Genomic DNA, 26,494 nt, shown 5'->3' on the forward strand with positions numbered 1-26,494 from the left:
CCGGCGGACTGGTGGACGGCCCAGGACGACCGCAACCTGCTCCTGGGCGTGCACCGACACGGGTGGGCCGGGTCAAGGATCTCCGCGACAACGTCGAACTCGGCTTCTCCACCGCGGCGCTCCGCGCGCGCACGCAGAAGAAGGGCAAGGCCACCACGTCGGGCAACGACAAAAGAAAAAGGGCGAAGAAAAGAAGGAGAAGGAGGACGACGGGAGAGGAGGAGGAGGAGGAGGAGGGTCGATCTGGAGAGCCGTCTGTACGTACAGACGCACCGATATCTCGACGTCCTCGCCGAAAAGGAGAGACAATCGGTTGATGGCCCTCTTCTTGAACTCCTTTCGGCGCACTCGCGCACGGAGCTCCTCAAATTTGGAGCTGGCGTCAAAGTTGATGGTGCCCGTATCTTCATCCTCGCTGACGGAGATGATATTCTGTAGTATATAGTAGTACAGTCATGCGAGCACAGAATACAGACCGCCGTCAGGTTGGGTGGTCCACCCAACAAGTAGTTGCCCGTGATTGGTGGGGGGTGGGGGGTGGAGATGGGAGGGCGAGCTCGCGTGCCTGGTAAAAGCGGGACGGGTCAAAGCTATCTCCGGGCTTGTTCATCGAGAAGAGCTCGATGTCGATACCGAGCTCCATAAGGTCCTAGGACGGGGGAGAGCCCGCGCGAAACGAGCCCAACCTGGGTGAGCACGCATGTATATATCCGATAGGGCAATCGATTGGCTAACGCGCGGGTGTAGAGCGCGGTGGAACCTTGGCTCTCTGGAAGCTCTGCTCGCGCAAGTTCTTATTGGCCGCGTTGGGGTCGTCCTCGTTGGTGAACAAAAAGATGCGCTTGTGGCCCACCTTGACCGCGCTGGGGGGGGGGGAAGCGTCAGTGCACAGTCGCGCGGCCACCGCTGTACAGGGGCTGCCACAACACCATGGTGGTTCGTTCCGAACAAGCGCATATCTGCGTACCAGTTGGAGAACATTGTAGAACACGTCCACAGAGCGTCACAGAATGGGAAGTCGGCGCTGCAGTGTCCAAAGGGGGTAAAATCGTCCCCCTGTCCTAGAACGAACAGATCACCACGGCGAGGGTCAGCGAGCCGATCGGATGCCCGGCGGCTGAAAAAAGCGGCGACAGCATGCTGGGTACGTAGAAGGCCTTCAAGGTCCATGATGCGCTGTGCATCAGGCACGTCCAGCTCCTGCAGCACGTAGATCCCTTCAAAGTCGTTGGGATTGTTCTTCTTCTCCTAAAGAGGTGCGGCAACAATGCACGATCAGACGTACAGAGGCCTCCTTCTTCGAGCAAGGACGGCCAGCAGAGCGGGGGGGGGGTCGAACCGTGCCATAAAAGCACACGCCCACCAAATCGTTTTCGCTGGAGATGATCTTATCCGTAAGGGTCGCAATGGCGCACTTCACCGCGTTGTGGAAGGGCATCTCCCCGCGGTCGTTCAGCTCGAACATGGACCTTTGGCAGTCGATCAAAAAGATGATGCAATCTTAAAGAAAAGAGCAGAATGGTCAGCACGTGAGGAAGAAGTACGCCCAGTGCCGAAGCCACATTTACCCTTGTTGGCAAAGAAGAGCTGTGGTGGGAAAGGATGGCAGAAGTGAGCCAAAAAAGCCTGCTCAAGTGTGCACCATGCACGTGTGGTACCTCTCCATCTTCGTTTTGCTCGTCGAGCTCCCCGGCGAGCTCATCCTCTTGTTCACCAAAGGGGTCATCCCAGAGCATCGCGAGATCGATACGCAAATCTTGGCTTCTTTTTTGCGCGCCAAAACACAAACGAAATAAAGGCTAACCGAAGGCGAACCGAAACGAAAAACAAACACTTCTACACGCCCACTACTCGTGCATGCAGAACTACTGCGGGCAGAGCCTCCTTCATAGCGCGCCACCGAGAGTATCGACTAGGTTGATGGTGTTGGTTGCCTTCTCCCTCATACGGACCAAGCACAGGCACTTCGCAGGAGAGAAGCCGGTACGTGTGCCGCTCGAACCATCAGCTCACCAACTCGCTCTCGTCCCTTCGCGCTCACGCCTAGGCACATTTTACCGTGCCTCCTTTGGCGTCATGCCACCCAGGCTCCCCGTACGCCAGCTGCACCCCCCGCGGTCGACGGTTTTTGCTGGGCTGTCTTGCGGTGCGGGCTCAAGGCTAGAGAGATACGTCAGGGCTACACGGTCGCGCACCCAGCTTCTTTCGTGGAGCCAAGTGGCGATGGTGCTTGCGTTGGCTTGGCCAAGGCCGGTGCCCTGCAGTCTCTGGGAGAAGTCGGAGGGCTGCTCCTGGCCGCCACATCAGCGGACGAATTTCGTTGTGCCTGGTCGGTGTTGGCGATGCTGCTTGCCCAAGTCCGAGCCGCAGACGGCCAGGCGCCGTCTTCACTCCGAGCCGGAGCACGTAAAGTGATCCGCCAGTTCTCCGCCAATGCGCTGAGCCACATCTTGGCCTGGCGCTGGACGGCCGCAGATGGGCAGCCAGGGTTCGCCTTCTCTTTCCAAAGTGTGCAAGTACGCCGTGGCACACGAGACTCACCCCAGTTATAACCGTTTCATATGGCTTTCGACCAGCGGTACTGCGCCAGTCGATCTGAGAACTCACCTGGCAGAGGTGGTAGCAACCCTGGCGCTCTCCCACGCAGTTAACGGCATTCTTGCGAGCTCTCTACTGACGGCTCTCCGCCTCGCGCTTCGGGATCTCGAGATGGTGCATCAACGACAGGGGGACGCGCCTTCCTCGGCACTTTGCCAGCAAGAGAACCTCTGCATCGTGCTCCACCTCGTGGAGCAGCTGCTCCCCTCCTGGGAGCAACAGAGCCGCCAACGCCGCGACCACACTCCTCAGTGCATCGATCTGAGCGACGGCGGGGACCACCACGATGACGACCACACTCGGCTCATATCGGAGCAGCTCGCGACTCTATCGCTTTCCCTCCACCAAGCAGTACTTGCGCCGTGCTGGGGAGAACAGCCTCTCCTCCTCGCCCATCTTCTCCGCGTCACCGCCCGCTGCTCCCTCCGCCCACCCCGCGGCTGACGTGTGCTGCTGCGCCCGTTGTGGGAAATTGTCCGGAAAGCCTTTGGCGAGAGAAAGAAAACAACAACAAAAAAAACCGGAACCGAGAGCAGAACCTTTCCGCGCCCGGATCCCCTTCTCCGACACAATGGAAGCCTCCTCATCGTCGCCATCGGAAGGTGAAATCCGCCAGCTTATCGAAGGGGAGCTGCTCCGAACTCTGGAAGCCACTGGGCGAGTGCCAAATTCGCTCCATTTTGCCAACCACTTCCAGGTCGACCATGCCGTCGTGGTTTCCGTGCTGAAGAAACTGGAGTCGCACGGGGTCATCAACGCCGTCGTGGTGGAGGTGAGCAGCACCGAGCTCACAAAGGAGGGCTTGGAGGTGGTGGAGGCCGGTTCTCCCGAAGCCCGTCTGTTCGAGGCCATTGATGCCGCATCAGGTACTCTCAAGGCCGACACAGAGGTACCACACCACTTTATTAATTTTTATTATTTTTGTTCCATGATTTCCAGCAGCAAACATTCTGCGCTTGGGGTACCCTTTGTTGACAAATTTGTTGGTCTTCCCCCATGCCATAAACTATTAATAATCACAATCTAAATGCCCTACGCGCAGAAACTGCCCTTCGGAAAGCCGGGCTTCTCGGAAGCCATGAAGAACAAGTGGATCACGTTCGACAAGGCCAGCGGCAAGCTTATGCGACAGGCACGCACCGCCATGCATGGCACCCCTGTTTGGCTTCACGACAAGCCCCCCCCCCTTCCGCTGGGTCCGCTCGCGTGGAGATGGCCAAGAGTTGACGTGGGTGGTGTGGACGTGTTGCCAGGCCAGCACGATCGATGACGTGGTGCGGCAGAAGCTGTGTGGGTTCAAGAACGGGGAGGCGCTGAGCGACAAGGACAAGTTGGTCTTCTCCAAGCGTAAGCTGCTGAGGGACGTGAAGACCAAGGTCTTCGACCTCTCCAAGGGCGAGTGCTTTAGCGTCACGGGCATCAAGAAGAAGGCCCTCGATCTCACCGCCGAAATGATCGCCTCGTACGGAGCCCCCCCCCGTCGCCGCGCACACCCACCCATGGCTCCTCGCGTGGCCGTCGATCGCTTCGTTCGTTCGTTCGTTGGGTCGGGTCGGGTCGGGTTCACCGGTGGTGGGGTGGTCGTGCGCAGTGCTGACACGCGCGGGGGGGGGTGCAGGGGGGCGTGGGAGACGGAGACGTTCAAGGAGTACAACTTCAACGCGCTGGGCACGCAGCCGACGTCGGGCCACCTCCACCCCCTCCTCAAAGTGAGGAGCGCCTTCCGCGAGATCTTCCTGGAGATGGGCTTCGAGGAGATGCCCACCAATTCCTTCGTGGAGAGCTCCTTCTGGAACTTTGACGCCCTCTTCCAGCCCCAGCAGCACCCCGCGCGCGACGCCCACGACACCTTCTTCCTCTCCCAGCCCGCCTCCATGCTCACCTGGCCCGAGGACTACCTCCAGGCACGTGCCCCCCCCCCGTTCCCGTTCCCGTTCCCGTTCCCGTTCCCGTTCCCGTTCCCGTTCCCGTTCCCGTTCCCGTTCCCGTTCCCGTTCCCGTTCCCGTTCCCGTTCCCGTTCCCGTTCCCGTCCCCGCCACGCCACGCCACGCCACGCCACGCCACGCCACGCCACGCCACGCCACGCCACGCCACGCCACGCCACGCCACGCCACGCCACGCACCACACACGGAGGGGAGAAGGAGGAGCCTCTGCGTCTGACCACGCATTTCCTTGGCTCCGCTGCAGCGTGTGCACGAGATGCACGAAAGGGGCGGGCTTGGATCGATTGGATGGCGCTACGACTGGAAGCTGGACGAGGCCAAGAAGAACATCCTCCGCACGCACACCACGTCGGTCTCCTCCAGGATGCTCTACAAGCTCGGTACTCGGCCTCTTGCCCTCGGCCGTAGCCGTGTTGCTCTCTGATGGCCACTTGCCGCCCACCCCACTCACGGCCACGGCTCTCTTCTCTTCTCTTCTCTTCTCTTCTCTTCTCTTCTCTTCTGCAGGCCAGCAGAAGTCGTTCACGCCCAAGAAGTACTTTTCCATCGACAGAGTGTTCAGAAATGAGACGCTGGACGCCACCCACCTGGCGGAATTCCACCAAATCGAAGGGCTCGTGGCCGATTACGATCTTACGCTCGCCGACCTGATCGGAGTCATTACCCAGTTCTTCCAGAAGTGGGGTAACGCGTCGTCTCTCTCTCTCTCTGTGTGTGTGTGGTGGAATGACGGGTGAGCCTTGTGGGGGGGGGTTCTGCTCTAGGCGCGCCTCCCTCATACGTATGTGTCGTGTGCGTGTGCAGGCTTGACGCAGCTGCGCTTTAAGCCGGCCTACAATCCCTACACGGAACCGAGCATGGAGATCTTCGCCTTCCACCCCGGCCTAAAGAAGTGGATTGAGATCGGAAACTCGGGCATGTTCAGACCCGAGATGCTGCTCCCCATGGGCCTCGATCCCAACATTAAAGTCCTCGCCTGGGGCCTGTCGCTGGAAAGGTACACACACACACACACACACACACATCACATCAACAACCCTCTCTCTCTTTTACCCACAGCTTCCCTTGTTCGTTGTTGACGCACGTCACGCACTCCCCTTCCGTACAGGCCAACGATGATTCGCTACGGGGTGAAGAACATCAGAGACCTGGTTGGGCACAAGTGCTCGCTCGACTTTATGCGCACCAATCCCATCTGTGATCTGCAGCTCGATGACAAGTACGACGCCTCGGCCTTCGTGCGGCCTAACGAGCAGCAGTAAGTACCGTAAGTTGCTTTCCCTCGTTTGTATCGCTCGCTCTGGGCACTCGACATTAATCCTGACCTCTTCCACCACACCAACACCGCCAGGTCACCCCCCGGCAGTCAGGTTGCCCGTGCTCGACCTGATGCCGGACGTGTCGTCCTGACCTACCTGGCCCACGGCTTTCTTGCGTGCCTCGCCCTCTACTGCCATCTTGCGCGCCTGCGCCACGTGAGGCCATAACCCCAAAATCTTCAATTCGTTCGTGAAATAGAGGCCGGCTCTTGGCGGCCAAGCCTGCCGATAGTTGTTATTGACCCAACGAATCCCAAAGGAGCCACACGCTCACTTGGGAGGTCAGGAGGAGGAGGAGAACGAAGGGATGAGAACGAAGAGAGGCGGCGGCGGCGGCGGAGGAGGAGGAGGAGAGTGGTTTGATACAAACGCAGAGGGGCGGGCTGTCAGTCGAGGGTTGCGGCGGAGGAAGCCGAGGCCTTCCGTCTGGCCTTGAGGAACTTACGAGAGGCACCGGTGTTGTCGGTGGTGGAAGTACCACTGCCGCCGGTGGTGGGTCGCTCGTCGTGGTTGTCAGAGGCGAACCGGGGGAGGAGCTTCTTGGACGTGCTTAGCAGCCGGTTGAGTTGCCGCCTCCCGGGTGTTCCGCCCGTCTTGGGCGCGGTGGTCTCCAGCACTTCAAGTTCGGTGTCGGAAAGCGACCTCCTGTGGCGCCTTTCCTTGCGCTTGTGCTCCTTCTTCTTTGTGGCGCGTTGCTCGCGCGTGCGCTTCTTGAGCTGACCTTCTCGCGAAGGCAATTCCTTACCCACACTGTGCAGCTCCTCTGCCAAGAGGCCCTATGGGGATGGGGAGAAGCAAACGGAGCGGAGGAGTTGAGGTGCGATACACAGACGGGGAACCATCATCGAATGGATGGTTGAGCACAAACGCGAAACCCCACGAGACGGTAGAAGGGACTTTTACCTGGCCGCCCGCCTGGAGGTGAGCCGCGAGGCAGTCTGCATGAAGCGACACCTCATCAAACACGTCGAATAGGCTGGCCATGAACTCGTCGTTGGCCCACAAGAGCGTTGGGTCTTCCGCCCATGCTTTGGCTGCCCGAGGCGTACTTGGTGTCCCAGCCTGCAGCCATTATGGTAGTGTGGTGTTGTTGGGTCGCGGAAATGTTGGCTAAGCACACCGACACACACACGACACACACACGACACACACACGACACACGACACACACACACACACACACATGACACCACATGCCCGTGCCCGCCTCCGCCATCAAAATGGACGGGGAGTGGTGAAGGGAAGCTTCCGAGAGGTACCGTGGCGGAGATGTCACCGAGGAAATGCTTCATCCGTGGGATGTACTCCTTGATGAACCCGTTCATCGGCATCATGTACGCTTCCTTGTCGCCGAACTCGACCTCGTTGGCCACATTTTGGACGACCTTGCTGATCAGGATGAGGGCTCGCCGCATGCCTTGCGAGGGGGGACCTGGTACCGGTTGGTGGGGACTTGTTAGGCAAATGGGAAATTCAATAAGAGGGGGGGGAGGAAGAGGGAGCGTGGGCGTACCGGCAACAAGCCCCCACTGCTCCGGTGCTACAAGAGCCGGGCAGATGAAGCGCAAGAAGAAGAAGCCGCCCACCACTTTGTCCTCCATTTCCGGAAAGCGCTGGAGCACCTCCGCCCGAACAGAGGCAAAGAGATCCCTGAAACCCTCGGGAACGTGGCCGGGAGCGGAGAAGAGAGCGTTCAAGAGAGCCCCCGCCAGGTGTGCCAGAGCCTGTGCCAATTCACGAATGTCACATCACACACACACACACACACACGCGTCACCGCACACGACACGCATGAGGCACACGTGTGGATGGGGGGGGGAGAGAGAGAATAGAGGAGAGGAGGAAACATGTGCACAGGAGAGACGGAGGCCGCAGTACTGTACCGTGCACCCGTGGCTGATAGCACCGGCGTCGGCAGTAGCGCGGTTGGGGTCCACCTCAAGCTGTATGTCCTTGGGCAGCAGCGTCTCGAAGAAGTGCGTCAAGGTGATCTCCAGGTATGTTCGTCCGTGCAGCCGCATGAAGTGCGACATGAGACGTGTCCCGACGCTCACCCCTCGAAAGAGCGTGCCCTCAGATGCTGTGGCATGCAGCTCCCTTTGCAGGCAGCACTTGAGCAGGCGGGCTGCCTGGGTGTGTCACACACGTGCGAGGAAAGCACAAGCCATCGACCCCGGCGAGAGAAACGGCGCCAGCGGTCGAGAGTAATGGCGGGAGTGGGTGAGGTGGGTGAGCCGTAGTTGTGTTTGCAGTGGTGCGGAGAGGTCTGTACCTGCCCAGTGCCGTCGAACAGGACCAGCACGCTCTTGGCCACGTCTTCGCTCCCGACTTCGAGCAGGGCGTTGGTGACGGCGAGCTCCTGTTCCGTGAGCAGCTGTTGTGAAGTGGGAGATAGTTGATCAGTGAGCGTGAGCGTGTGCGTGTGCGTGTGCGTGTGCGCGCGCGCCATGGGGCGAAGAGGAGGACACGCAACTCGCAAGAAGGCCAGACGAGGGTCTTTGTTGGCGGTGAAGGTGCCCGGTTTCAGCTTCTTCATGGAAAACGTCCTCCTGAGGAAGCTGCTCCTCTTGTCGAGCCGCGTGTCCACGCTTGCCGAAGAAGATCGCGGCGAGTCGAACACAGTCCCGAGGGAGAGCGGCGGCACATCGTGTTGTTGCGAAGACTGCGCAGTGGCCGAGTCCATGGAGATCGACGCGTCCACGTTCATCACGCTCTGCTCCATTGCCGACTGGTCCACCTCTTTGCCATCGCCCGTTTCGTAGTCGCCATCGTCACCACCGGCCTGATCGAATGGCCTGTCGACCTCCTCGAGGAGGTGGTGGTGCTCGTCGCCGTTATGAAGAGGCGCGGGAGCTGGGGCTACTGCTCCCCGAGAGTGACAGCGAAGGCCGCTGGCCTCACCGGAAGAGGTGGTGGTGGTGGTGGAGGAGGTGGTGGTGGTGGTGGTGGCCCCGAAGGGAAGCAGAGACGTGCGTCTCCTCTTGCCTGGAGAACCCAGCAGCAGATGGGGGCTACTGCCGTTATCGCCGGCCGACGCTGCCAAACGCTCCAGGACGGTGTCGGCATCGGACTTGCGCTTGCCCGTCGCGCGAGGAAAGCGGTGGTCGGCCACGGTCGTGACGATCCCCTCCACGGTGGCCACTGGTGGTGCCCCCGCGCCTTGCCTTCCTTCCGAGGGGGTGCTACTCCCACTCGCCGACGACGTGGAATTGGGCAGCAGCGGCTTCGCATCGGGCAGCATGGCCGCGGCCGCCGCGGCGAGACTCTGCTGGAAGAGTTCGCGCAGAGGTGTAGACGTGCGGCGACTGAGGTGGCTCATCCTCAGCAACCGTTGACTCGTGGCGACCTCTTCCTCTTCCTCGCCAGCACGCTGGGATGCGGTCGCCTCACCGCCATGGCAAGGCGCGCTCAGCTCGCCGCCGCCGGTCGAAGCCAGTTGCTTTCTAAGTTCGTTGATTTGCTCCTGGTCGCGCCTCGTCAGACGTATCCCGGAAGACACCTGTTTCAGGTGGAAGCCCTCCTGCTTGAGATCCCCAGCTGCTTCAAACCCATGTAAAAGTGAGAAGGAACGCCTGTGAGATTTGGCGGAATGTTGTTTCTAGTACCGTCACAGGAAAACGAGAGACGTGATGTAGGGGCGAGGTTTTCTTTATCGTCCCTTCGCGGCTCCTCCATCGTGTTTCTGCCAAGTGGTACTCGGATCTCTGTCAATTGGAAGACTGCGCTGGCGTCGACGGTTGGTGTTCGGGTTCCCGCCAAAAAAGAAAGGTGGAATGTTGGTATGTGTGGGGGGCAAACGACCCGTTCCCAATTTTTACCAGATAAATCTAGCGAAGGCCAGAAATCGGCGCAGCGGCAATGGATGATCCCAAAGCGACTGGTGCCCTGCCCCCCTAGAGTTCCTTTCTGGAATCCGTTTTTATATTTAACGGGTTCCTGTTGCACGCACAGAGCTAGACGTGCTGCGAGATACGTGGGCGCGCTACTTGGGGTACGCCAACGAAGTGGGAGAGGCGTGCAGAGGGGTGCTTCCTCTTTCCCTGGTCCATGCCTCCTATGGCCTGGTGGGGCTCTACGTGCTTGCGGATGCCATCCACAAGGGACGCCGCGCCAGCCACGTACGTGCCTTTTTCCTTCTCTTTTCTATTCTTTATTCGCCACATTGCGTGCGACTGACCAGCTGCGCTCCTCGCCACGCACACCACCCATACTCTCAGAGAAAGCACGGATCGGTTGCTGAGCGAAGGTTCGACATTGTGGACAACGTCGCGGACACGCTGCTGTGGCAAACGCTGGCGTCTCTGTTGGTGCCACCGCTGCTCATCAACCGGACTTGCAAGCTGACGGCCTTTGGGCTGGGCAAGTATTTCCCGCCGGCGGCATATCCCTCTCTGACTCCACGGCGCCGCGCACTTGTGCAGACAGCCGTGGGTCTTGCCGTCATTCCCTTCATCGTGCACCCGATCGACCACGGCGTACACTTTGCCCTCGACCACACTTCGCGTGTACTCTCCGGCATCATTCGACGTAAGTACTTCCCAGTGCCATCTTCCTCCTCGCCTCCCTTGCAGACGCCACAGGGCTCTGACAACCAACAACAACACGAATGAAGGCAGTTTTTTGGGGCTATTACGCATAAGGAAAAAAGAAAAAGAGAGGAAAGCCAAATTCTCGCCCGATTTACACCTGTGCGCAGAAAGAAATCCGCAACGAGAGGATGATGGCAGATGTGAGCGGTAGTGGCGCCACAAGTAGCCCACAACTGAGTTCGTCTCTAAGTCGCAAACTCAACAAGGTGCTGGAACTCAATACTGAGGAACCTGAGCTGTTGGCTGCTCTCAACCATTTGTCGGGGTGGTATGGGCCACCCCACGCCCCCAACTCGAAGCATGCGCGGCGCCTCTTACGAAGCGATCTCGAGCGGCAAACACTCCGCATCAACAAGGACTTTCTCCTCGCCTTTTCCCTCGTACAACTGGTATGTGCGAGAACACACGTTTCACGCCGTAATGTTGAGAGGGGCACTCACCAGCCGTTCCACCTATCCCTTTGTGCTTTTGTAGAGCTTGGAGCAAGTGGAAGGGGACGTTGGGCGCATGAAGGAAAGCTGCCTCTTCATGGCCGAGCGCCTGAGTAAGACGCGCCTGGCTGCTGGCAAGCTCATTCTCACGGCCGACAAGTTTCAACGCGACAAGCACGTGCCGCCTTCCCAAAACACTTGCTAGTGCTCACTCTTTCGCCTCGTTCCCAATCCACTGTAGAGTGTGGCGGCTGTGTCGTGTGTCGTGTGTCGTGTGGCGGGTGTGTCGTGTGTCGTGTGTGTCGTGTGTGTCGTGTGTCGTGTGTGTCGTGTGTGTCGTGTGTCACCCTCAGTCTAGCCGGATTACGTCGCGACCTTTCTGACGATGGTCGTTGGGCTTCTGGCGCTGACGCAGGAAGGAGAACGAACGCAAGAAAGAGGTGGCGGAAGCCTTCTTGGAGCGGTTCCGCCTGACTGAAGCGGAACAGGCAACCCTGCGTGTGGGAGACATTGACGAGCTCTTCTTCGACGCCCTCAAGCACGTTGGACAGATCTACTCCGAGTGCCCCGTTCTCCTTCGTACCCACCAGAAAGCCGGGTACCCTCTCGCTCTATCTTCAACCCCTCCTTCTCTCCTGTCGCGTGTCCCGACCCGTCTCCCTTTTCTTCACTGGGTGCACCTGACCTTGTCATCTGAGCGTTTTCTGTGGCTTTCTAATATTTCGTATGTTTGGGGTACTCCGCAGCTTCGAAGTGATGGAGGCAATGTCGATGGAGCAGCAGTCCGCCTACGATCGTCTGTACAGGTGGGTAAAGGACGAGTTTGCCACCTTGAGAGATGACCCGAGCGAGATCAATCCCTTCCTCATCGTCGCCGTGTCCACCCTTCAGGAGAAGCAGCCCGTCCTCCTCAGGTGCACCCTATCACGTCTTATCCTTGCGTCAGCCTTTACCTCACCCATCGTGCTGTGGCGTGTGTGTGTGTGTGTGTGTGTGTTGGCGTGTGTTGGCGTGTGTTGGCGTGTGTTGGCGTGTGTTGGCGTGTGTTGGCGTGTGTTGGCGTGTGTTGGCGTGTGTTGGCGTGTGTTGGCGTGTGTTGGCGTGTGTTGGCGTGTGTTGGCGTGTGGCATGACGCAGTTACTGCTTCGACGAGATCGTGCACACACGTTCACAGGTGTCGCTCGGGGCTTTTCACGCTGCCCTCACGGTAGGCGGTCCCGGGGGCACCCCGCGGCCGATCGAAATGCATGCGCATGATCCTCTCCGCTATGTAGGTGACATGCTGGCATGGCTCCACCAGGCAGTTGCTTCCGAATATGAACTCCTCAACCGCGTTTTTGGAACCGAGGGTTCGTCGTCCGCCCCAATTAGTAGTGATTGCCCTTCCCCCACGCTCATGCGCACGGCAGCCGGTGGCATGCTAACATGGGCCGTCGTCGTCGCTGTTATTTAGGGGGACAAGTGACCGGCAACCGGGTGTTTACGGAGGACAAAGCGCAACTTCCACATGACGCACGCCATGCGGAGGAGATGCCCAACAAGCAGCAGCACCCACCAAGGCACGCAGTCTATGGCACCAAACATAACATCCGGGAAAGCCTCGCCAAGGTCCTCAGCCGCATATTCGAGCCTCTTCTGCAGCCTTTCAAGGTTTTCTCCCCTCCCCCAGTCTCCCAGACCGAGATGGCTGAGTGAGGGTGCGCGGATCTCCTCGTTGCGTGTATGTGCCACTCGTGGGTCCTGCCAGATCCGACTGGACCAGGTCCTCGACCCGCACAGCAAGCCCAGCACAGTCGAAGTGTTCCGCATCAACAACATGCTCGACTTCTATTCGCGCATGATCACTAGGATCATGGGCCACGGTGCCTCCCTCCCGTCCCTGTTCAGCGAGTACACCCTCCCTAACCTCCTTCGCGCGCCTGTCCTTCGAGTGGTCGCTGACTGTTTGCCGTATGTTGTGTGTGCGGGGTGTGTGCGGGGTGTGTGTGGTGTGTGGTGTGTGTGTGTGTGTGTGTGTGTCGTGTGTAACCACTCTCAATCCCTTCTTCGCGGCCCTAGCTGCAAGGAGGAGGTCCTCAAGCTCTTTTATGACACCCTCAAATCCGACGCCGACATCTTGCTGTCTCGTGCTCCGGTGTGTACCCGCCCCTTCCGCCACGAGTTGAACCTCCCACACGCACGGGTCAGCGTCACTGAGATGTGCTCGTCGTGCTTACTGGATGGCCGTGGCGTGTGCAGCCAGTACCTGCCGATCTATCCCCCCCTCACTGCGTGCACGAATCCATGAGCCGTTTGGTATGTGTCCCGCTCGAGAGCACGATTTGGAATATTCGCGCGGTGGTTTCACTGTGTCTGGCGGGGCAAGTCCAGATGGAGATCATGGCGACCTTTGATGAATCCCTGGTACCAATGGACGAAAGGGCAGCTGAGTTTGCGCCTGTGCTGTCAGCAGTGATAGACCCGCTGTCCAAGGCGTGTGCAATCAGCGCCACAGCCCTCAAGGCGGCGGATATGGCAGTCTACCTCATCAACTGCCTCAGCGTTGTCCAGGTTTGCACTCCCCCCCCCTCTTTTCGCATCCCAGGCGCACTGATCACGATCGTGATGATGCGCCACTGCTGTTCTTGTCCTCACCTCCGGCCGTGCGCGCAGGGTTCGGTATCAGCTTACGACTTTGCCACCAGTCGCGTTGAGGCCCTGGGGATGCACATCGAGTCTCACTTGGATACTCTTGTAACCGAGGAGGTACCCTTCGCTCAGTTCATGGCCAACAAGACCAACTTGTCACTGATGTGTTGTCGCACAGACAGCACGATTTCTTCGCAATTGTGGCATAGCAGAAAAGATGGCTGTCCTTCAGTATCGCACTACCCAGGTATGAGAGAGACCCATAAGGGACCCCCTCAATCCTCCATTATGGCTCCCTCCCATGCTGATTGTTGACAACAACGTGCAGGGTCCTCTGTCACTCGAGCCAGGCATGGACAGCCGGTCACTCGCTACAGCTGTCCGCGGTTTCGAACGCTCCCTTTCCGACTTGGAAGCCTTCATCATGCCGCACTGTGACAAGCTCATGGTGCGCTTCCATCCTGACCAGCTGGCCACAGTGGATGGCGCTCGCTAACTTGTCAAACTTCCGGCCATTCAGGAACACAACCTGCGGGCAACAGCACGTTCACGAGTGGGGGACAACATTGTTGGCCTCTTCTCTGCACTCCACGAGGCTGTGTATGACCCGCGAAACAAGTACGATGAACCACGGATGGTTGTGCGCTACAAGCCCGAGCAGGTCAAGACCATCGTGGACGCCCTCTGAGCTTCTGGCTCCCCGTTGGCCCTCTCCCCGCCTCGGGACCCGATAAAAGTATTATTTCTTTCGGGTGGCGTTCTTTTGGGTGTCATCAGTCGACGAATTCGGCCAGGAGCACGTGGTAGAGGCCGCTGGCGAAGGCGGTCGTGGGCACGGCGCTCACGTCCACGGAGGGAGGGAAGGTGCCCTGGACGCAGAACTTGCCCTGCCACCGCTGCTGCACCCGGTAGCTGCTCACATACGTCTCTGCCCGATAGCCTGGCGCCACCGCACCGCGCCACCACCGTCAGACCCCTCCGGAGTGTGTCGTGTGTGTAGGATTGGGGGGGGGGAGAGAAGGGATTGGTGGGGGGGAGAAAGCGAGAGACCTTCCAGCCGCCATCTGCGGGTGGCCTTGCTGAACGTGAACTTGGGCTCCTCCTCCACGCCGGGCACATCGAACACAAAGTGCACGAACGAACCTGTCGGTGGGCGCGTATCCTGATCGGCGTCCCGCCACACGTCATAGAGCGGGAACGTGGGGAGCACGGCCTACACGACACACATGCGACACGGTCAGCCTCTCTCCACCACACCTGCCGGGGGGGGAGGGACCCACGTGCGGCAACGCGTGGACAGACCAGAGGAGAGAGAGAGAGAGAGAAAGGGAGGATTCTCGTACGTGGGCGGGGTCTTCGCTTTGGAGGGGCGACGACGCCACGCCGCCGCCGCCGCCGTCGCCGCCGTCTGCGGGGCCGGGGCCGAGGCGCGGTTGCTTGGCGGGAGGCATCCCCCCCGGCGGAGGAGGAGGCGGCGCTGGCGGAGTCCGAAGGAGAGGCGGAGGAGGGCGCGTACGAGTGGGGCGGGGCCGACGTGGCGGCGGTGGCGGTGGCGGTGGCGGTGGAGGAGGGGGACGGGGAGGAGGAGAGGGAGTGTGTGCGGCGGACCTGCTCGCGCTCCCAGGCGAGGCGGAAGGTGTGTTCGGAGAGGTGCGAGAGGGGGTGGCCGAGGAGGCTCTCCAGCTTGCGCAGCAGGGGCATGCGAGCCGGGAAGAGCGGTCCGCGCATGCCCAGCCAGTAGGTACGATTCGACTGGCGCTTCGTCCACGCCTTCTTGTCGAACACCTGCTTCCGCTTCGTACCACCGCCGCCAGCCGCCGCCGCCGCTGTGGTTGGGAAGTGAGCGCCGAGGACTAGCTGCTGCTCTGTCGGGCCGGCAGCGTCGCCGGCGACGCCAGTGGGGGCGTGATGGTGCTGTTGCTGCTGATGCTGATGCTGGTGATGTTGCTGCTGATGCTGCTGATGCTGCTGCTGCTGCTGCTCAGGCGGAGGAGGGAGGGAGAGAGGGAAGGAGGCCTCCACGCCGCCAAAAGGCATCGACGCGTTCGCGGCGGCAGCGGTCGCTTGCTGGTGCTGGTGCTGCTGGTGCTGCCGGTGCAGCTGGAGGAGGTGGGGCGGGAGGGAGAGGAGCGGGTCGGCCGGGGAGGGGGGCGGGGCCGTGGTGGTGGTGGTGGTGGTGGCCCTGTGGAAGGCGTCGCGCAGTTCGTTGAGGCGGTACTTGGCGCGCTCCTGCTTGCGCTGGCGGTAGCGGGCCGGCACGAGGCTCTCGTAGAGGAAGTCCACCAGGTCCACGGCCACCTGCTGCTGCTGCTGCTGGGTCCCGCCGGCCCCGATGGGGTACTCGAAGAAGGTCTGGAAGAACGTACGCGTGATCTCCGCCCTCTTCAGGTCCATGTCGCTCGCGCTCAGACTTTCTGCCCCGTCTCGTGCCTCCGCCTCGTGGGTGGGCTCCTGCGAGAAGATCGTCGCCACGTCCGTGGGCAACGCCTCCTCAGGTGGCGGCGGCTGCTGTTGCACGGCACCTCCGCTCATAGATGCCGCCATTGGCTGGCTGGTGGGGACGATGCCATGGCTCGCCATTTCGTCCATGGGGGCAGTCGCACCAGGGTGCAGTGCCATGTCCTCTACCCCGAATAAATGGAGGGCATGTTGTGGTGGCTGCTGATTATTGGTGAGCTGCAGGTGAGGCGACCCTGCTTGGTGGGTGCTACCCGCGATGCGGTGGTGCAGAAGATCGAGATGAGGCTGCTCCATCTCTCCACCTTTCGCGCAACACCGCTACCTCCCCCCTCGCGAAGCTGCGCAATTCCCGCCCGATGATTAATCGGCTTTTTCTGCCACGCCAGCTGGCCAGAAATTGGTCGACAAACAAGGCCAAGAAGCCAGCGCGTGGAGATGGAGGTCCGGCCCCCACAGGCAGAATGCCTTCCTGATGCGGAAGAGCCCACGACCGGTGCGTTGGTTTTGACTTTTAAATAGTTGTTCTTTCTGGGGTGCACCCATGTAACTCGTGCGCCAGGGGCTGAGCACCGCACCGAGGAGGAGCAGCTGCACCACCACCAGGAGGAGGAGGAGGTAGAAGTGCTGGGCGCCTGCACCACTTCAGCTGAGTGTGCTGCGGTATACCCTCCCCGTGTGTGTGTGTGTGTGTGTGTTTGTGTGTTTTTGTGTGTGTATGTGAAGAGGCTGACAGCGCCTGTCGTCCGGGGCGGGGCGGGTGGCAAAGCTGCAGCGAGGGGGAGATGGAGAGGACTCAGCGCCAGCTGCGCGGCCGCATCACTGTCTTCTCCATCTCGGGCTGCCCCCATTGTAGGCATATGCCCTCCCTCCCCCTCTCATCATCATCATCATCATCCTCATCATGGTTATGGTGATGGATGCACCACCAAGGCGTGTGCGCCCGACTTACACACTCGCTCGCTGGTTGGCCGTGCGTGCGTGCCTGTGTGTGTGTCGTGTGTGTGTGTGTGTGTGTGTCGTGTGTGTGTGTCGTGTGTGTCGTGTGTAGGGCAGCCAAGGCGCTGCTGCAGGAATGCGGGGTGCCGCTGGTGGACATCGATCTCGACCGCTATCCCGAGCGGCGTCGGGAGATGGTGGAGCGCACCAACCAGCGGACCGTGCCCCAGATATTCTTCAACGCCGTACACTCCCCTCCCCTCCCCCTCCCCAGGCGTACCGCCAGCAGCGAAACGGGAGGCGGACTAGCCCACCCGCGTGGGCCACCTACGGGAGCACGACCCCTCCCCCTCCACACATGTATGGGGCTGATGGTGCATCCGCATGGTGGGTGACGATGGTGCTGATGGCGGTGGTGGCGGTTGTAGGTACATGCGGGCGGCAATGATCGCTTGCAAGAACTCGCCGCTGCGGGGGAGCTCAACGCCCTCATTGACCTCGTAACTCGGGTTCGTATTACTCCTCCTCTCCCTCCCACTTGTTGTTCATCGTCTCCCCCCCCACCTCTCTCTCTCTCTCTCTCTTCTCGAGAACTATAGAGATTACAATCTCTCTGGTCGGTGTGGGAGCAGGAGGCCCCCGCCGACGCGCCAGCGCCCCCTAAGGCTAGCACCCGTGGAGACCTCGGCGTGGTGGTAGCGGGGGACATCAAGTGCGAACCCGACGCTGCGGCCCTCCTCGTCGAGCAGATGCGCCGGGCTGGCCTTGTACACAATCGGTCGGTAGGCCCCAACCCCACCCCCACTTCGCCCACAGCCCCGGAGGACTTTTCTGACTCTGGGGAGGTGGGGGGCTCCTGTGCCTGTATATGCCTGTGTGTGGCGTGCGTGCGTCAGTGCGTGGTGTATTGGTGTGCGTGCGTGCGTGCGTGTTCCCCGTGGGTGAGCAGGATGTGGCACCTGCGCAAGTACCGCAAGGTGTTTGTGGGCAAGGAGGCCGTCGATTGGCTCATCTCTCCCGCCTCTGGCCTGGCGCTGGCCACTCGGTACACACGACACACACGACACACACCTCGACGCTCGCCCCGAGCCATTCTCGTGGCCAGAGAATCACTCACGTGGGCGCTGTCGGCTGCCACGTGCTGGTGGCTGGTGGTGGGTGGCGGTGGTGGGGGAGGCAGAGCGGAGGCGGTGGAGCTGGGCAACAGGCTGATGGCCCACCACTACCTGCACCACGTGACCCACGACCACCCGTTCGCCGACGACCACCTCTTCTACCGCTTCATCCAGGTGCTGCCCTTGTCCCCCCCCACCACACTCACTGACCTTACCTGCCCGCCCCCCGCCCCCCGCCCCTCTTGTCGTTCCATGTGCGTCGTTCGTTGCCTTCGTTTCTATTTTGATTTATTTTATATTCAATTTCTTTTTCTATCTATACATATACATATACATATACATAAACATTTCCTTTTATAGGATGAAGAGGTGACCCCCATGACCCTCAACGCTACACACGGTAAGTGAGTAACCCCCTTCCCCCACAGCTCCTGCGGCTGGGGCCACCACTAAAGGCCCCGCATGTAACCCGCCCTCTCGCGTGGTGTGTGCGTTGTGTGTGCGTTGGTGTCGTGTCTGTCGTGTGTGTCGTGTGTGTGTGGTCGTCAATGACAGCGTCGTCGTGTCTGGCGCGACCCGCGGCAGAAGTGGCAGAGGAGGTGAGGCGCCTCATCGTCGCCCTCTACGACGATTTTCTCTCTCCCGACGGCAAGGTACCTCCATCAGCCAGCCAGCCGCCAGCCACGGGACACTGTCAACCAATGAGGTGGTGGGGCACGGCGAACGGGGACTTTGGCAGGAGGTGGACTATGCGGGGATCGCGAGGAGCGAGGCCTTCAGGCGGTACCTCCGCAATGCAGCCGAGCTGCAGCGCGTCGATCTGGCTCACCTGACCCGCGAGGAAAAGGTACTCGCCCGCCCGCCACCCTGCCACCGTGGCTGGTGGCTGGTGGCTGGTGGCTGGTGGCTGGTGGCTGGTGGCTGGTGGCTGGTGGCTGGTGGCTGGTGGCTGGTGGCTGGTGGCTGGTGGCTGGTGGCGGCTAATGGTTTGTTCCGTCGACGTGACTCCTATCTCCTCCCTCCTGCCCCCTCCTGCCCCCTCCTCTGCGGCACCGGCCGGCCTGTAGCTGGCCTTTTTCATCAACGTCTACAACGCCATGGGTACACCACCCCGACTTCATTTCTATATTTCTATATTTCTTTTTACAATGATGATCATCTGCCATGTCTTCTTCCTTTCCGTGCCCCACGTCATGCAAGCGCCTGCGTACCCCTCCACCAATAGACGGACTGACTGGTTGTGGGCGGCGGCGGTGGTGTTGTGGTCGTGGCGGCGGCGGCGGCGGCGGCTGGTGGTGGTGGTCGTGGTGGTGGTCGTGACGGTCGTGGTGGTCCGGGGGCTGTACGTGTAGTGATCCACGCGTACGTGGAAGTGGGTCCGCCGGGTTCGCTGATCCAGCGGCATCGGTTCTTCAATCGGGTGACGTACCTGATCGGGGGCCATTTCTTCTCGCTCAACGACATCGAGCACGGCATCCTGCGCGGCAACCGCAAGCCACCGGGGGGGCTTGGCCGCCAGTTCTCCCGAAGCGACCCGCGCCTCCCTCTGTGTCTACCCGAACCCGAGCCCCGCATCCACTTTGCTCGTACGCGCCCTCTCCTCCGTCGTGTCTGCCCAAGCTTGGTCCTTCTCTAACGCTCCTGCCTGCTCCCTGGTACGGACGGCCGTACGCGTTGGTGTTATACTCGGCGACGATCGTCGTGTGTCAGCAGTGGTGTGTGGCGCCAAGAGTTGTCCGGCCATCAAAACCTACCGAGCATCGGACGTGGACGATGCACTCACCACAGCCACGGAGGCCTTCTTCGAGGTCGGCGGAGGAAACCTGCAGTTGAACCCTCCCAAACGAGAGGTCAAGCTCTCCCGCATCCTCGACTGGTATCGCATCGACTTTGCCCGCACGGACGAGGTGCGCATGCGTTGGTTGGCCGCAGGCCTACCCCCTTCCCCCCCCAATCCCTCCCTCCCTTCAGCTCCTAATTGAGGTTTGTCTCTTCTTCTGCTCACCCCACATCCAACCCACACAGGAGCTGCTCCGGTGGGTTGCGGACTTTGTGTCGGCCGAGACAGCCAAGGTGCTCCGTGCGTGGGCGCGGGACGGCAACTGCAAGGTCTCCTTCCTCAAGTACGACTGGAGTGTCAACAAGGCAGCAGCAGGCGACGCTGTGGGGTGAGGCGCGACTATTTTTTATTTAAAAAATTATATTATTCTTGGGTTTTGGTATCGCTGATTGAGCGGCTTTCCTGAACCCTTAATAAATTTTCTCTTCCCCTTCCCTTTCTTTTCTACTTTGCATTTCTGCCTTTGCCTGCTGCTGCAGCTTATTGTGCACAATTTGCGCAGTGTAACCCTTGTTTCGCCGGAGCCAATCGCAAATATTTTCAATTAGGTGTATTCCTCTGAGTTCTTCGCCAAGTTAACTCCAGGCGTTGCAGAAAAAGGAAACAACAACAGAATTTGTATTTTCTCTCCTGGATAATCCGATTTGCCTTGGCAGGGAGGGCACCATCCATGAGAACCTGCGCCTGAAGACATTCAGACCCAGTCTCACTCGTATCGCCCGAGTTTAAAAGGGTGGGGTGAGGAGGTGCGCCAATGGCATCCCACTACAACTGTTCAGCGACCATACCAACCCGCGCTGTACCAGCAGATACGAGGTACAGCGTACTTCTGTTGATTAACATCACAACCGAGCTGAAGATGGTTAATTAGGATGAGGCTTCATTTGCACAGCATTATCATCATATTTATTGCTGGCCGGCACCTCTGTACTGTGCCCTGACCCGGAGGTGCTCACCCTCCGTTCCCTTTGCCACCCACATAGACCACGCCCGCCAGGAGTGGAGCCAGCAGTCGCACCTGCGCTGGCGGCCTCGCAGTACAACACATGTCCCATTGCGTGCGTGTGCCTGACTGCTTCCCCTGACCAAAAGAAGCCACCTCGCTACACCGTGACGCGTGAGCTGCTGCTTGACAGTGATAACTGACATACACTTCCCGTTGTCTAATAACTGCTTGTGTGTGTCATGATGACGATGATGATGTCCGGGGGTGAGCAGACAGGGCAGCCACGGAGTGGCCGGCAAGCCCGTCGTGCCGCTGCTGGCGCCATTGCGTCGACTGCGCGAAGTAGAGCGACCTCTGGACCTCAAGCACCGCCTGGCAAAGCGGGTCACACCGGACGGAAAGGCCAAGTACGCTTGTGTGCGGTGGTGCTGCGTTAGGCCGAACTTCCATGTTGGTCGTACTTGGCTCATGCACGCTCTCGCGGTGTGGCTTGATGCCACCTCGTGTGTTTGGCGTGTGGCGTGTGTGCGTATATGTGGCGCCTATCCCAACTGCAGGCCTGCTGCTGCGCTCATTCACCCCGCCATGCTCGAGGAGACCATGCCCAAGGACCTGCAGAAGAGGCTGTCCCGTCGCCTAGTCGAGGGCAACAAGCGGTACATCCCACCCCATCCCTTCCCCTCCATATCGCAGTGTTGTTCCCTTTTTTCTTGAATCGTATTCTGCCAGAACCTCTCTTGCAGTGGCCGTTGCACCGCGCCGTGTTAAGCTTATCTTCCGCCCCGTCCGTCCCGCGCAGGTATTCGTACCTGCAGCAGGACTGGAACCTGCTCTTCCAGCAGACCATGGAGCTTCCCTCCGAGCAGCCTCACCAACGCATCCTGAAAGTGCAGAAGCTCATACAAATTCATTCCGAATTCGTGACGGTGCCCTCCTCCACCTTCCTCTTGCGTGTCGTGTCGTGTCGTGTCGTGTCGTGTCGTGTCGTGTCGTGTCGGGGCGGTTGCGGGAGGCCGAGTGGCTTGTGTTAGTTTGCGAACGATCTCATTTTTTATTTTTTATTTTTTGGTTCCACTCAGGTGGCGGAGGTGCTCGGGCGCCAGATCATAGAGGAACTGAATCTGCCGCCTGAGAAGCGTACGATTACACCCGAGCAGGGAATCGGAGAAGCAGGCGGAACCAAGTACATCCTCGTACTTACTCCCCCACCGCTTCTCGTCTCCTTTTGCATCGCCTCGGATTGCATCTCGAGAGCAGTTGAGCTCTCCCGGCCGTGGCCGGAAGACAATCTGGCACTCACTACGAACCGCCCCTACCCCCCCCTCTTCCCCTTTTCGATGGGCGCCAGGCCGGCTGCTTCTTCAAACTACAGAAGGACGTGCGCGGACTCTATGGCGGCGAGAAATATGCGATGAAGGCAACCTCTGCCGAGTTGCGCAACATGAAGGTAAACTTCTAGTCATCAGCCCTCACCGCCTCCTCAACCACCCACCTCTCTCCCACCACATCCAACCCAGGCTATCTACGAAAGCGGAATGGAAGGGCTGTGCATGCCCCTCGTGGCCATGATCGACTATCGCGGCTATCGGCTGCTCGTCACTTCAGTGTACGTGGGTAACCTTTGTAGCAGCTGCAGTTGATCAGCACACGCACACGCACCACCGCACACGCATACGCACGACCGAATTGGGCCTCATGTGGGCCACCGCGTACAGTCTCCCGCTCGGCTCCACCACGCAGCAGTGGGGCTCGTCAGATGGTGGAGTGACGTTCAGCTTCAATCGGGATGCGTGTGGGCTGGTGCGGAGGCTGGGCGAGAAGCTTCACCTCAAGAAACACCTCTTGGCGCGGCCCGAGCAGGATATCGAGCTCTACGGCCCCATTGATTTTGAGGTCCACGCTCCCCGGAGCTTAGCCCGTGTGTGTCGTGTGTGTTTGTGTGTGTGTGTGTCGTGTGTGTGTGTCGTGTGTGTGTGTGTGTGTGTGTGTGTTCCTACATAAATCCTGGCCAGTCAAAGACTGCGTTCAGACCAAGCTTCCTCACTCTCTCTCTCCCCCCAAACTCATATGTCACAAATGGACACGTGCGTCGTGTGCAGATCCACAAGGGCAAGGACGACGCCCGCTATTACGCCCTCGATGTGGCCCGCCTCATGCCCCCCACAGCCCCCCACGGCCAGGTAGCGCTTCGCACATCACTCGTCTCTCCCTCTCACTCTCTCCCTCTCCACATATGCCTTTCCTCGCCGCTCCCGCCTTGAATGTCGTGCGTGCCGTGCCGTGGTTCGTGGCGCGCCAACAGGTGCACGCGGTGCTGGTGCCCCAGGACGTGAGCAGGCCCCTGGTGCAGGTGTACGTGCACGAGGAAGCCGGGTCCTGGCTCAAGGACGCCCTCGACAAAATTCAAGCGTCGGAAGACGAGGTACGCACGTGTGCTTGGCCTGGCCTCGTCTGTGCCCAACCCGTACTTTCGTCGTCGTCGTCGTCGTCGTCTTCCTCCTCTGGTCTTCTGGAAGTGGCTGGGATCCCCCGCAATGCCCCATACCGCTCTTCCTAAGAAAGGGATGCATCCGCGGCATTCCCTCTCACGCGGCTACTACGTGGCACCGCATTTCTATGGCGGCTGGTGGTGGCGGCTGGTGGTGGCCAGGCGTGTGTGGAGGAGCACGAGGACAGCTGCACGATCGTTGTCTACAAGCCAGAGTTCACGCCGCGCACCAGCCGGGCCAGCACGACCGTTCGCTTTTCGGTGAGCAGCACCCATGCCTGAATCCCTCTCTCCCCTCGCCTCCCACTCTTTGACGCCGCAGCAATGGCGTCTCTCTCCGTCTCGAAGAGGCTCACCCTGGCGGGCGGGCGGGCGGGCGGGCACACACGCAGGACCAGGGCGAGGGCAGCCCGAAGCAAAACGACCGGGCGAGTCACTTCACCAACATCCCCACGCAAGGTGATGCGATCGTCGTGAAGCGGTGCGCGTAACTTCCTTCTTCCTCCCCTCTTGGCCATCAGACCTCGCGTTTCCTATTCGTTCCCTCTTGCCAGCCTGTTCACATGGGCCGCGCATTCATCACCGATACTTGGGGGGGGGCGGATGTGGTGTTTGAACGCACACACGCACACACGCACACACGCACACACGCACACACGCACACACGCACACACGCACACACGCACACACGCACACACGCACACACGCACACACGCACACACGCACACACGCACATACGCACACACGCACACACGCACACACGCACACACGGCCAGGTACAAGAACCCCTACCTCTACCACTATCTGCGCCCCGAGGCTGTGCTTAGCAACCCGGTGCCCCTCAACTCCGAAGCCTTCTCCCCATTTCGGTAGCCCCTCTCCTCCCTCCCCCCCAAATTACGTCCCTCGCTCCCATTCTCCCTCTCCCGCTTGGGCTCTCCATCGTTGGCTGAGAGAAGGCCGCCACGACCACGACCACCACGACCACCACGACCACCACGACCACCACGACCACCACGACCACCACGACCACCACGACCACCACGACCACCACGACCACCACGACCACCACGACCACCACGACCACCACGACCACCACGACCACCACGACCACCACGACCACCACGACCACCACGACCACCACCAGGGCATCGACACCCGAAGACGACAGCGAGGTGCGCGAGGCCACTAGCCGGATCGTCCACGTGGAGATTCCCAAACTGGCGGCTGCCATCGAGCAGGGCGAGGTGATCATCGTCAACTCCCGGCAGCTCGTCAACGAGCTACACAAGCGAGGTATCAACTTGAGGTGCGCCCCCTGCAGCTTTTTTAACATTTTTTGTGCCGTGTGGGTGGCCGTGTTATTTTTGGCTCACCATCCCCGATGCCCCCCCCCCGCCCCCGTCCATGCCCTTTCATCATCTCCGCCCAACAACCAATACAACCAACCAACCACGCGCGGGGGGGGGAGCGCAGGTACATCGGCATGCTCCGGTCGCACCTCTCGGAGCGGGAGTATACGGTGCGGTCGTTCATTCTGATGGAGATGATATCGCGAACCATCAAGGTGCGCTCTCCCTTCTCCAAGCGCCAATCCTCCCTTCCTCCTACCTGGCTGGGCCTGGGCTGCATGTGTGTCGTGTGTGTGTCGCGTGTCGTGTGTGTGTGTGTGTGTGTGTGGCCACGACCAAGTGTGCTTTACCCCCCCTCTTGTGCCTTATCCCCGGCGCCCCTCTCGTGGTTGGTTGTTTGGTTATGGTTGGTCACGTGCAGAACGTCCTACGGAGTCGCCTGAGGGAAGTCAAGTCGCTGCAGGAGGAGGCCTACCACGACGTCCTCACGCACTTCTTCAACATGGTCTTGGGATCCTCCAAGGATTCGGACAGGTGCGAGGCTGTTCGTGTGCGCGTTTGTGCGGTGGTGCGTGTGTGCGTGCGCGTTGGCCTTGTGTCTTCTTCCCCTCCTTACCTCCGCCCAGCCGGTGGTGTTGTGCGGTGTGCTCGTCCCCGTCCAAGCGCGCGTGCCACCCTATTTATAAACGTGTGTGTGTGTGTGTGTGTGTGTGTGTCGTGTCGTCTTCTATTTGTAGGTATTGGCAGTGGTCCCTCAAGATCCATTTGCTGGTCAAATATTCGTCGCACCACATTTTCTCCGAGGAGGAGGCGCACACCGACCACGACCTGCGCGAGCACATCCTGAGCAAGCTCGCCCTCTTCGCCACGATGCAGAAACACCTGGTACGTCTCTCCTCTCTCGCCCCCTCATCCCTCTCCTTCTCCATCGCCGGCGGTTGGTTGTTAACCGCGGCCGACACCTCCCTCGTTCCTCCTCCTCCTCCTCCTCCTCCTCCTCCTCCGTTCGCATCCGTATCCGCAGGGCGTGTCCTACAAGCAATCCACGCAAGAGCGATTTCAGAACGACCCCACTCTTTTCGAACAGCAGTCGCCCTTCATGCCACAGGTGCGCAGCACACCATTTAGCCAGCCCTTCACCGCACACTCAACACTGTGACGCTCGCCTCACGCGACACACACTACATAATCTCTCCCTTTCTGCGCCGCGCACACAACCACACCAAGGACATCGCGGCGGTGGCGGTCCACGTCAACACGCTGCCCTACCACCAGAGGGAGCTGGCGCTGCTCACGAGCGAGGTGATGGGCCTGGACGACGAAAACAAGCTCGCCAAGGAGATCGAGCTGGGCAAGGCGATGATCGAGGCCGAACGAGAGATCGAGCGGCGGAAAAAGCGGAGGGCGCGTGGATTCGTGGAGGGCATGGAGAAGGAGCACGAAGACGAACGGTTTGCCGAGCCGCTGCCCGACCTACGCTTGGCAGCCGCGCGTGCCGGTCCCCCCGCCGTGCCCTCGGTCTCCATCTCGGTCTCGGTCTCCGCATCCCCCTCCAGCCCCAGCGGGCCGTCGTCGTCGGTTGGCTTCGGAGCCGTATCGGCGCCCGGCGCCATCGCGATGGCGCCTCCCGTGCGTGACTCGGAGCGACACCGGGGGGACGGGGTGCTGCGCGTGCAGAAATTCGAGCACCGCGGCCGGCAGCTCAGCTGGTCGGCCCTCAGGGCCACCGACGAGCCCAACAACGACTTCTACTTCATCAACAAGCTCAGCGGCGAGGAACTCGTCCGACTCCAGAACAAGCGCCAGGCCCTGTACTCCATCGTGCGTTGGCTCCTCCTCCTCCTCCTC

At 60.3% G+C, this 26,494-nt stretch overlaps 8 protein-coding genes across 8 annotated transcripts in view; 5 read left to right on the plus strand and 3 right to left on the minus strand.

Moving 5' to 3' along the window:
* ACA1_396690 (ATPdependent DNA helicase ii, 70 kDa subunit (ku70) superfamily protein) overlaps positions 1 to 1,666 on the minus strand; it is a gene marked incomplete at both ends in the record, with an annotated part of 4,002 nt that extends 2,336 nt beyond the window's left edge. The window contains 8 exons of the mRNA XM_004351578.1: positions 55 to 119; positions 274 to 432; positions 761 to 863; positions 968 to 1,056; positions 1,080 to 1,117; positions 1,149 to 1,248; positions 1,340 to 1,469; positions 1,659 to 1,666. Of these exons, the coding sequence (XP_004351630.1) occupies positions 55 to 119; positions 274 to 432; positions 761 to 863; positions 968 to 1,056; positions 1,080 to 1,117; positions 1,149 to 1,248; positions 1,340 to 1,469; positions 1,659 to 1,666 (692 nt within the window). The remainder of the gene's footprint in view (positions 1 to 54; positions 120 to 273; positions 433 to 760; positions 864 to 967; positions 1,057 to 1,079; positions 1,118 to 1,148; positions 1,249 to 1,339; positions 1,470 to 1,658) is intronic.
* Positions 1,667 to 3,169: 1,503 nt separating this feature from the next.
* Positions 3,170 to 5,805, plus strand: ACA1_396700 (phenylalanine-tRNA ligase; the record flags this gene model as incomplete). Its single annotated transcript, XM_004351579.1, is given in 9 exon segments — positions 3,170 to 3,487; positions 3,641 to 3,794; positions 3,811 to 4,060; positions 4,217 to 4,506; positions 4,734 to 4,788; positions 4,811 to 4,923; positions 5,051 to 5,227; positions 5,348 to 5,540; positions 5,652 to 5,805. The coding sequence occupies 9 exon segments, from the start codon at positions 3,170 to 3,172 to the stop codon at positions 5,803 to 5,805; spliced, it is 1,704 nt and encodes a 567-aa protein (XP_004351631.1).
* Positions 5,806 to 6,248: 443 nt separating this feature from the next.
* ACA1_396710 (GTPaseactivator protein for Ras-like GTPase) lies at positions 6,249 to 9,536 on the minus strand (the record flags this gene model as incomplete). The annotated part of the gene is made up of 9 exons (XM_004351580.1): positions 6,249 to 6,638; positions 6,766 to 6,924; positions 7,121 to 7,278; positions 7,375 to 7,585; positions 7,745 to 7,990; positions 8,134 to 8,235; positions 8,335 to 8,723; positions 8,856 to 9,398; positions 9,467 to 9,536. The coding sequence occupies 9 exons, from the start codon at positions 9,534 to 9,536 to the stop codon at positions 6,249 to 6,251; spliced, it is 2,268 nt and encodes a 755-aa protein (XP_004351632.1).
* Positions 9,537 to 9,719: 183 nt separating this feature from the next.
* On the plus strand, positions 9,720 to 10,471 carry ACA1_396720 (mitochondrial protein 18 kDa, putative; the record flags this gene model as incomplete). Its single annotated transcript, XM_004351581.1, has 3 exons — positions 9,720 to 9,741; positions 9,813 to 9,979; positions 10,079 to 10,471. 3 exons carry the CDS (start codon positions 9,720 to 9,722, stop codon positions 10,469 to 10,471), a joined length of 582 nt encoding a protein of 193 aa, XP_004351633.1.
* A 107-nt stretch (positions 10,472 to 10,578) lies between these two features.
* ACA1_396730 (golgi family protein, putative) lies at positions 10,579 to 14,197 on the plus strand (the record flags this gene model as incomplete). Its single annotated transcript, XM_004351582.1, has 13 exons — positions 10,579 to 10,839; positions 10,925 to 11,040; positions 11,297 to 11,479; positions 11,628 to 11,795; positions 12,019 to 12,230; positions 12,335 to 12,531; positions 12,629 to 12,771; positions 12,940 to 13,015; positions 13,252 to 13,431; positions 13,534 to 13,626; positions 13,688 to 13,756; positions 13,838 to 13,957; positions 14,030 to 14,197. The coding sequence occupies 13 exons, from the start codon at positions 10,579 to 10,581 to the stop codon at positions 14,195 to 14,197; spliced, it is 1,986 nt and encodes a 661-aa protein (XP_004351634.1).
* An 85-nt stretch (positions 14,198 to 14,282) lies between these two features.
* ACA1_396740 (uncharacterized protein) lies at positions 14,283 to 16,089 on the minus strand (the record flags this gene model as incomplete). Its single annotated transcript, XM_004351583.1, has 5 exons — positions 14,283 to 14,449; positions 14,560 to 14,652; positions 14,745 to 14,766; positions 14,853 to 14,945; positions 15,118 to 16,089. The coding sequence occupies 5 exons, from the start codon at positions 16,087 to 16,089 to the stop codon at positions 14,283 to 14,285; spliced, it is 1,347 nt and encodes a 448-aa protein (XP_004351635.1).
* Positions 16,090 to 16,404: 315 nt separating this feature from the next.
* ACA1_396750 (glutaredoxin, putative) lies at positions 16,405 to 20,192 on the plus strand (the record flags this gene model as incomplete). The annotated part of the gene is given in 14 exon segments (XM_004351584.1): positions 16,405 to 16,462; positions 16,529 to 16,619; positions 17,018 to 17,150; positions 17,334 to 17,414; positions 17,538 to 17,683; positions 17,855 to 17,950; positions 18,011 to 18,194; positions 18,381 to 18,420; positions 18,576 to 18,673; positions 18,691 to 18,867; positions 19,088 to 19,121; positions 19,373 to 19,606; positions 19,734 to 19,927; positions 20,046 to 20,192. The coding sequence occupies 14 exon segments, from the start codon at positions 16,405 to 16,407 to the stop codon at positions 20,190 to 20,192; spliced, it is 1,713 nt and encodes a 570-aa protein (XP_004351636.1).
* Positions 20,193 to 20,906: 714 nt separating this feature from the next.
* The window catches only part of ACA1_396760 (regulator of chromosome condensation (RCC1) repeat domain containing protein), a gene marked incomplete at both ends in the record, with an annotated part of 13,237 nt that continues 7,649 nt past the window's right edge, over positions 20,907 to 26,494 (plus strand). Inside the window, 19 exons of the mRNA XM_004351585.1 lie at positions 20,907 to 20,918; positions 21,083 to 21,213; positions 21,364 to 21,462; positions 21,606 to 21,732; positions 21,886 to 21,999; positions 22,155 to 22,253; positions 22,324 to 22,412; positions 22,522 to 22,699; positions 22,906 to 22,986; positions 23,109 to 23,228; positions 23,457 to 23,543; positions 23,687 to 23,775; positions 24,071 to 24,163; positions 24,442 to 24,603; positions 24,771 to 24,861; positions 25,068 to 25,180; positions 25,384 to 25,531; positions 25,671 to 25,754; positions 25,874 to 26,471. Of these exons, the coding sequence (XP_004351637.1) occupies positions 20,907 to 20,918; positions 21,083 to 21,213; positions 21,364 to 21,462; positions 21,606 to 21,732; positions 21,886 to 21,999; positions 22,155 to 22,253; positions 22,324 to 22,412; positions 22,522 to 22,699; positions 22,906 to 22,986; positions 23,109 to 23,228; positions 23,457 to 23,543; positions 23,687 to 23,775; positions 24,071 to 24,163; positions 24,442 to 24,603; positions 24,771 to 24,861; positions 25,068 to 25,180; positions 25,384 to 25,531; positions 25,671 to 25,754; positions 25,874 to 26,471 (2,515 nt within the window). The remainder of the gene's footprint in view (positions 20,919 to 21,082; positions 21,214 to 21,363; positions 21,463 to 21,605; positions 21,733 to 21,885; positions 22,000 to 22,154; positions 22,254 to 22,323; positions 22,413 to 22,521; positions 22,700 to 22,905; positions 22,987 to 23,108; positions 23,229 to 23,456; positions 23,544 to 23,686; positions 23,776 to 24,070; positions 24,164 to 24,441; positions 24,604 to 24,770; positions 24,862 to 25,067; positions 25,181 to 25,383; positions 25,532 to 25,670; positions 25,755 to 25,873; positions 26,472 to 26,494) is intronic.

Source organism: Acanthamoeba castellanii (genome assembly GCF_000313135.1).
Source record: "Acanthamoeba castellanii str. Neff unplaced genomic scaffold scf7180000084759, whole genome shotgun sequence".
NCBI lineage: Eukaryota > Discosea > Longamoebia > Acanthamoebidae > Acanthamoeba > Acanthamoeba castellanii.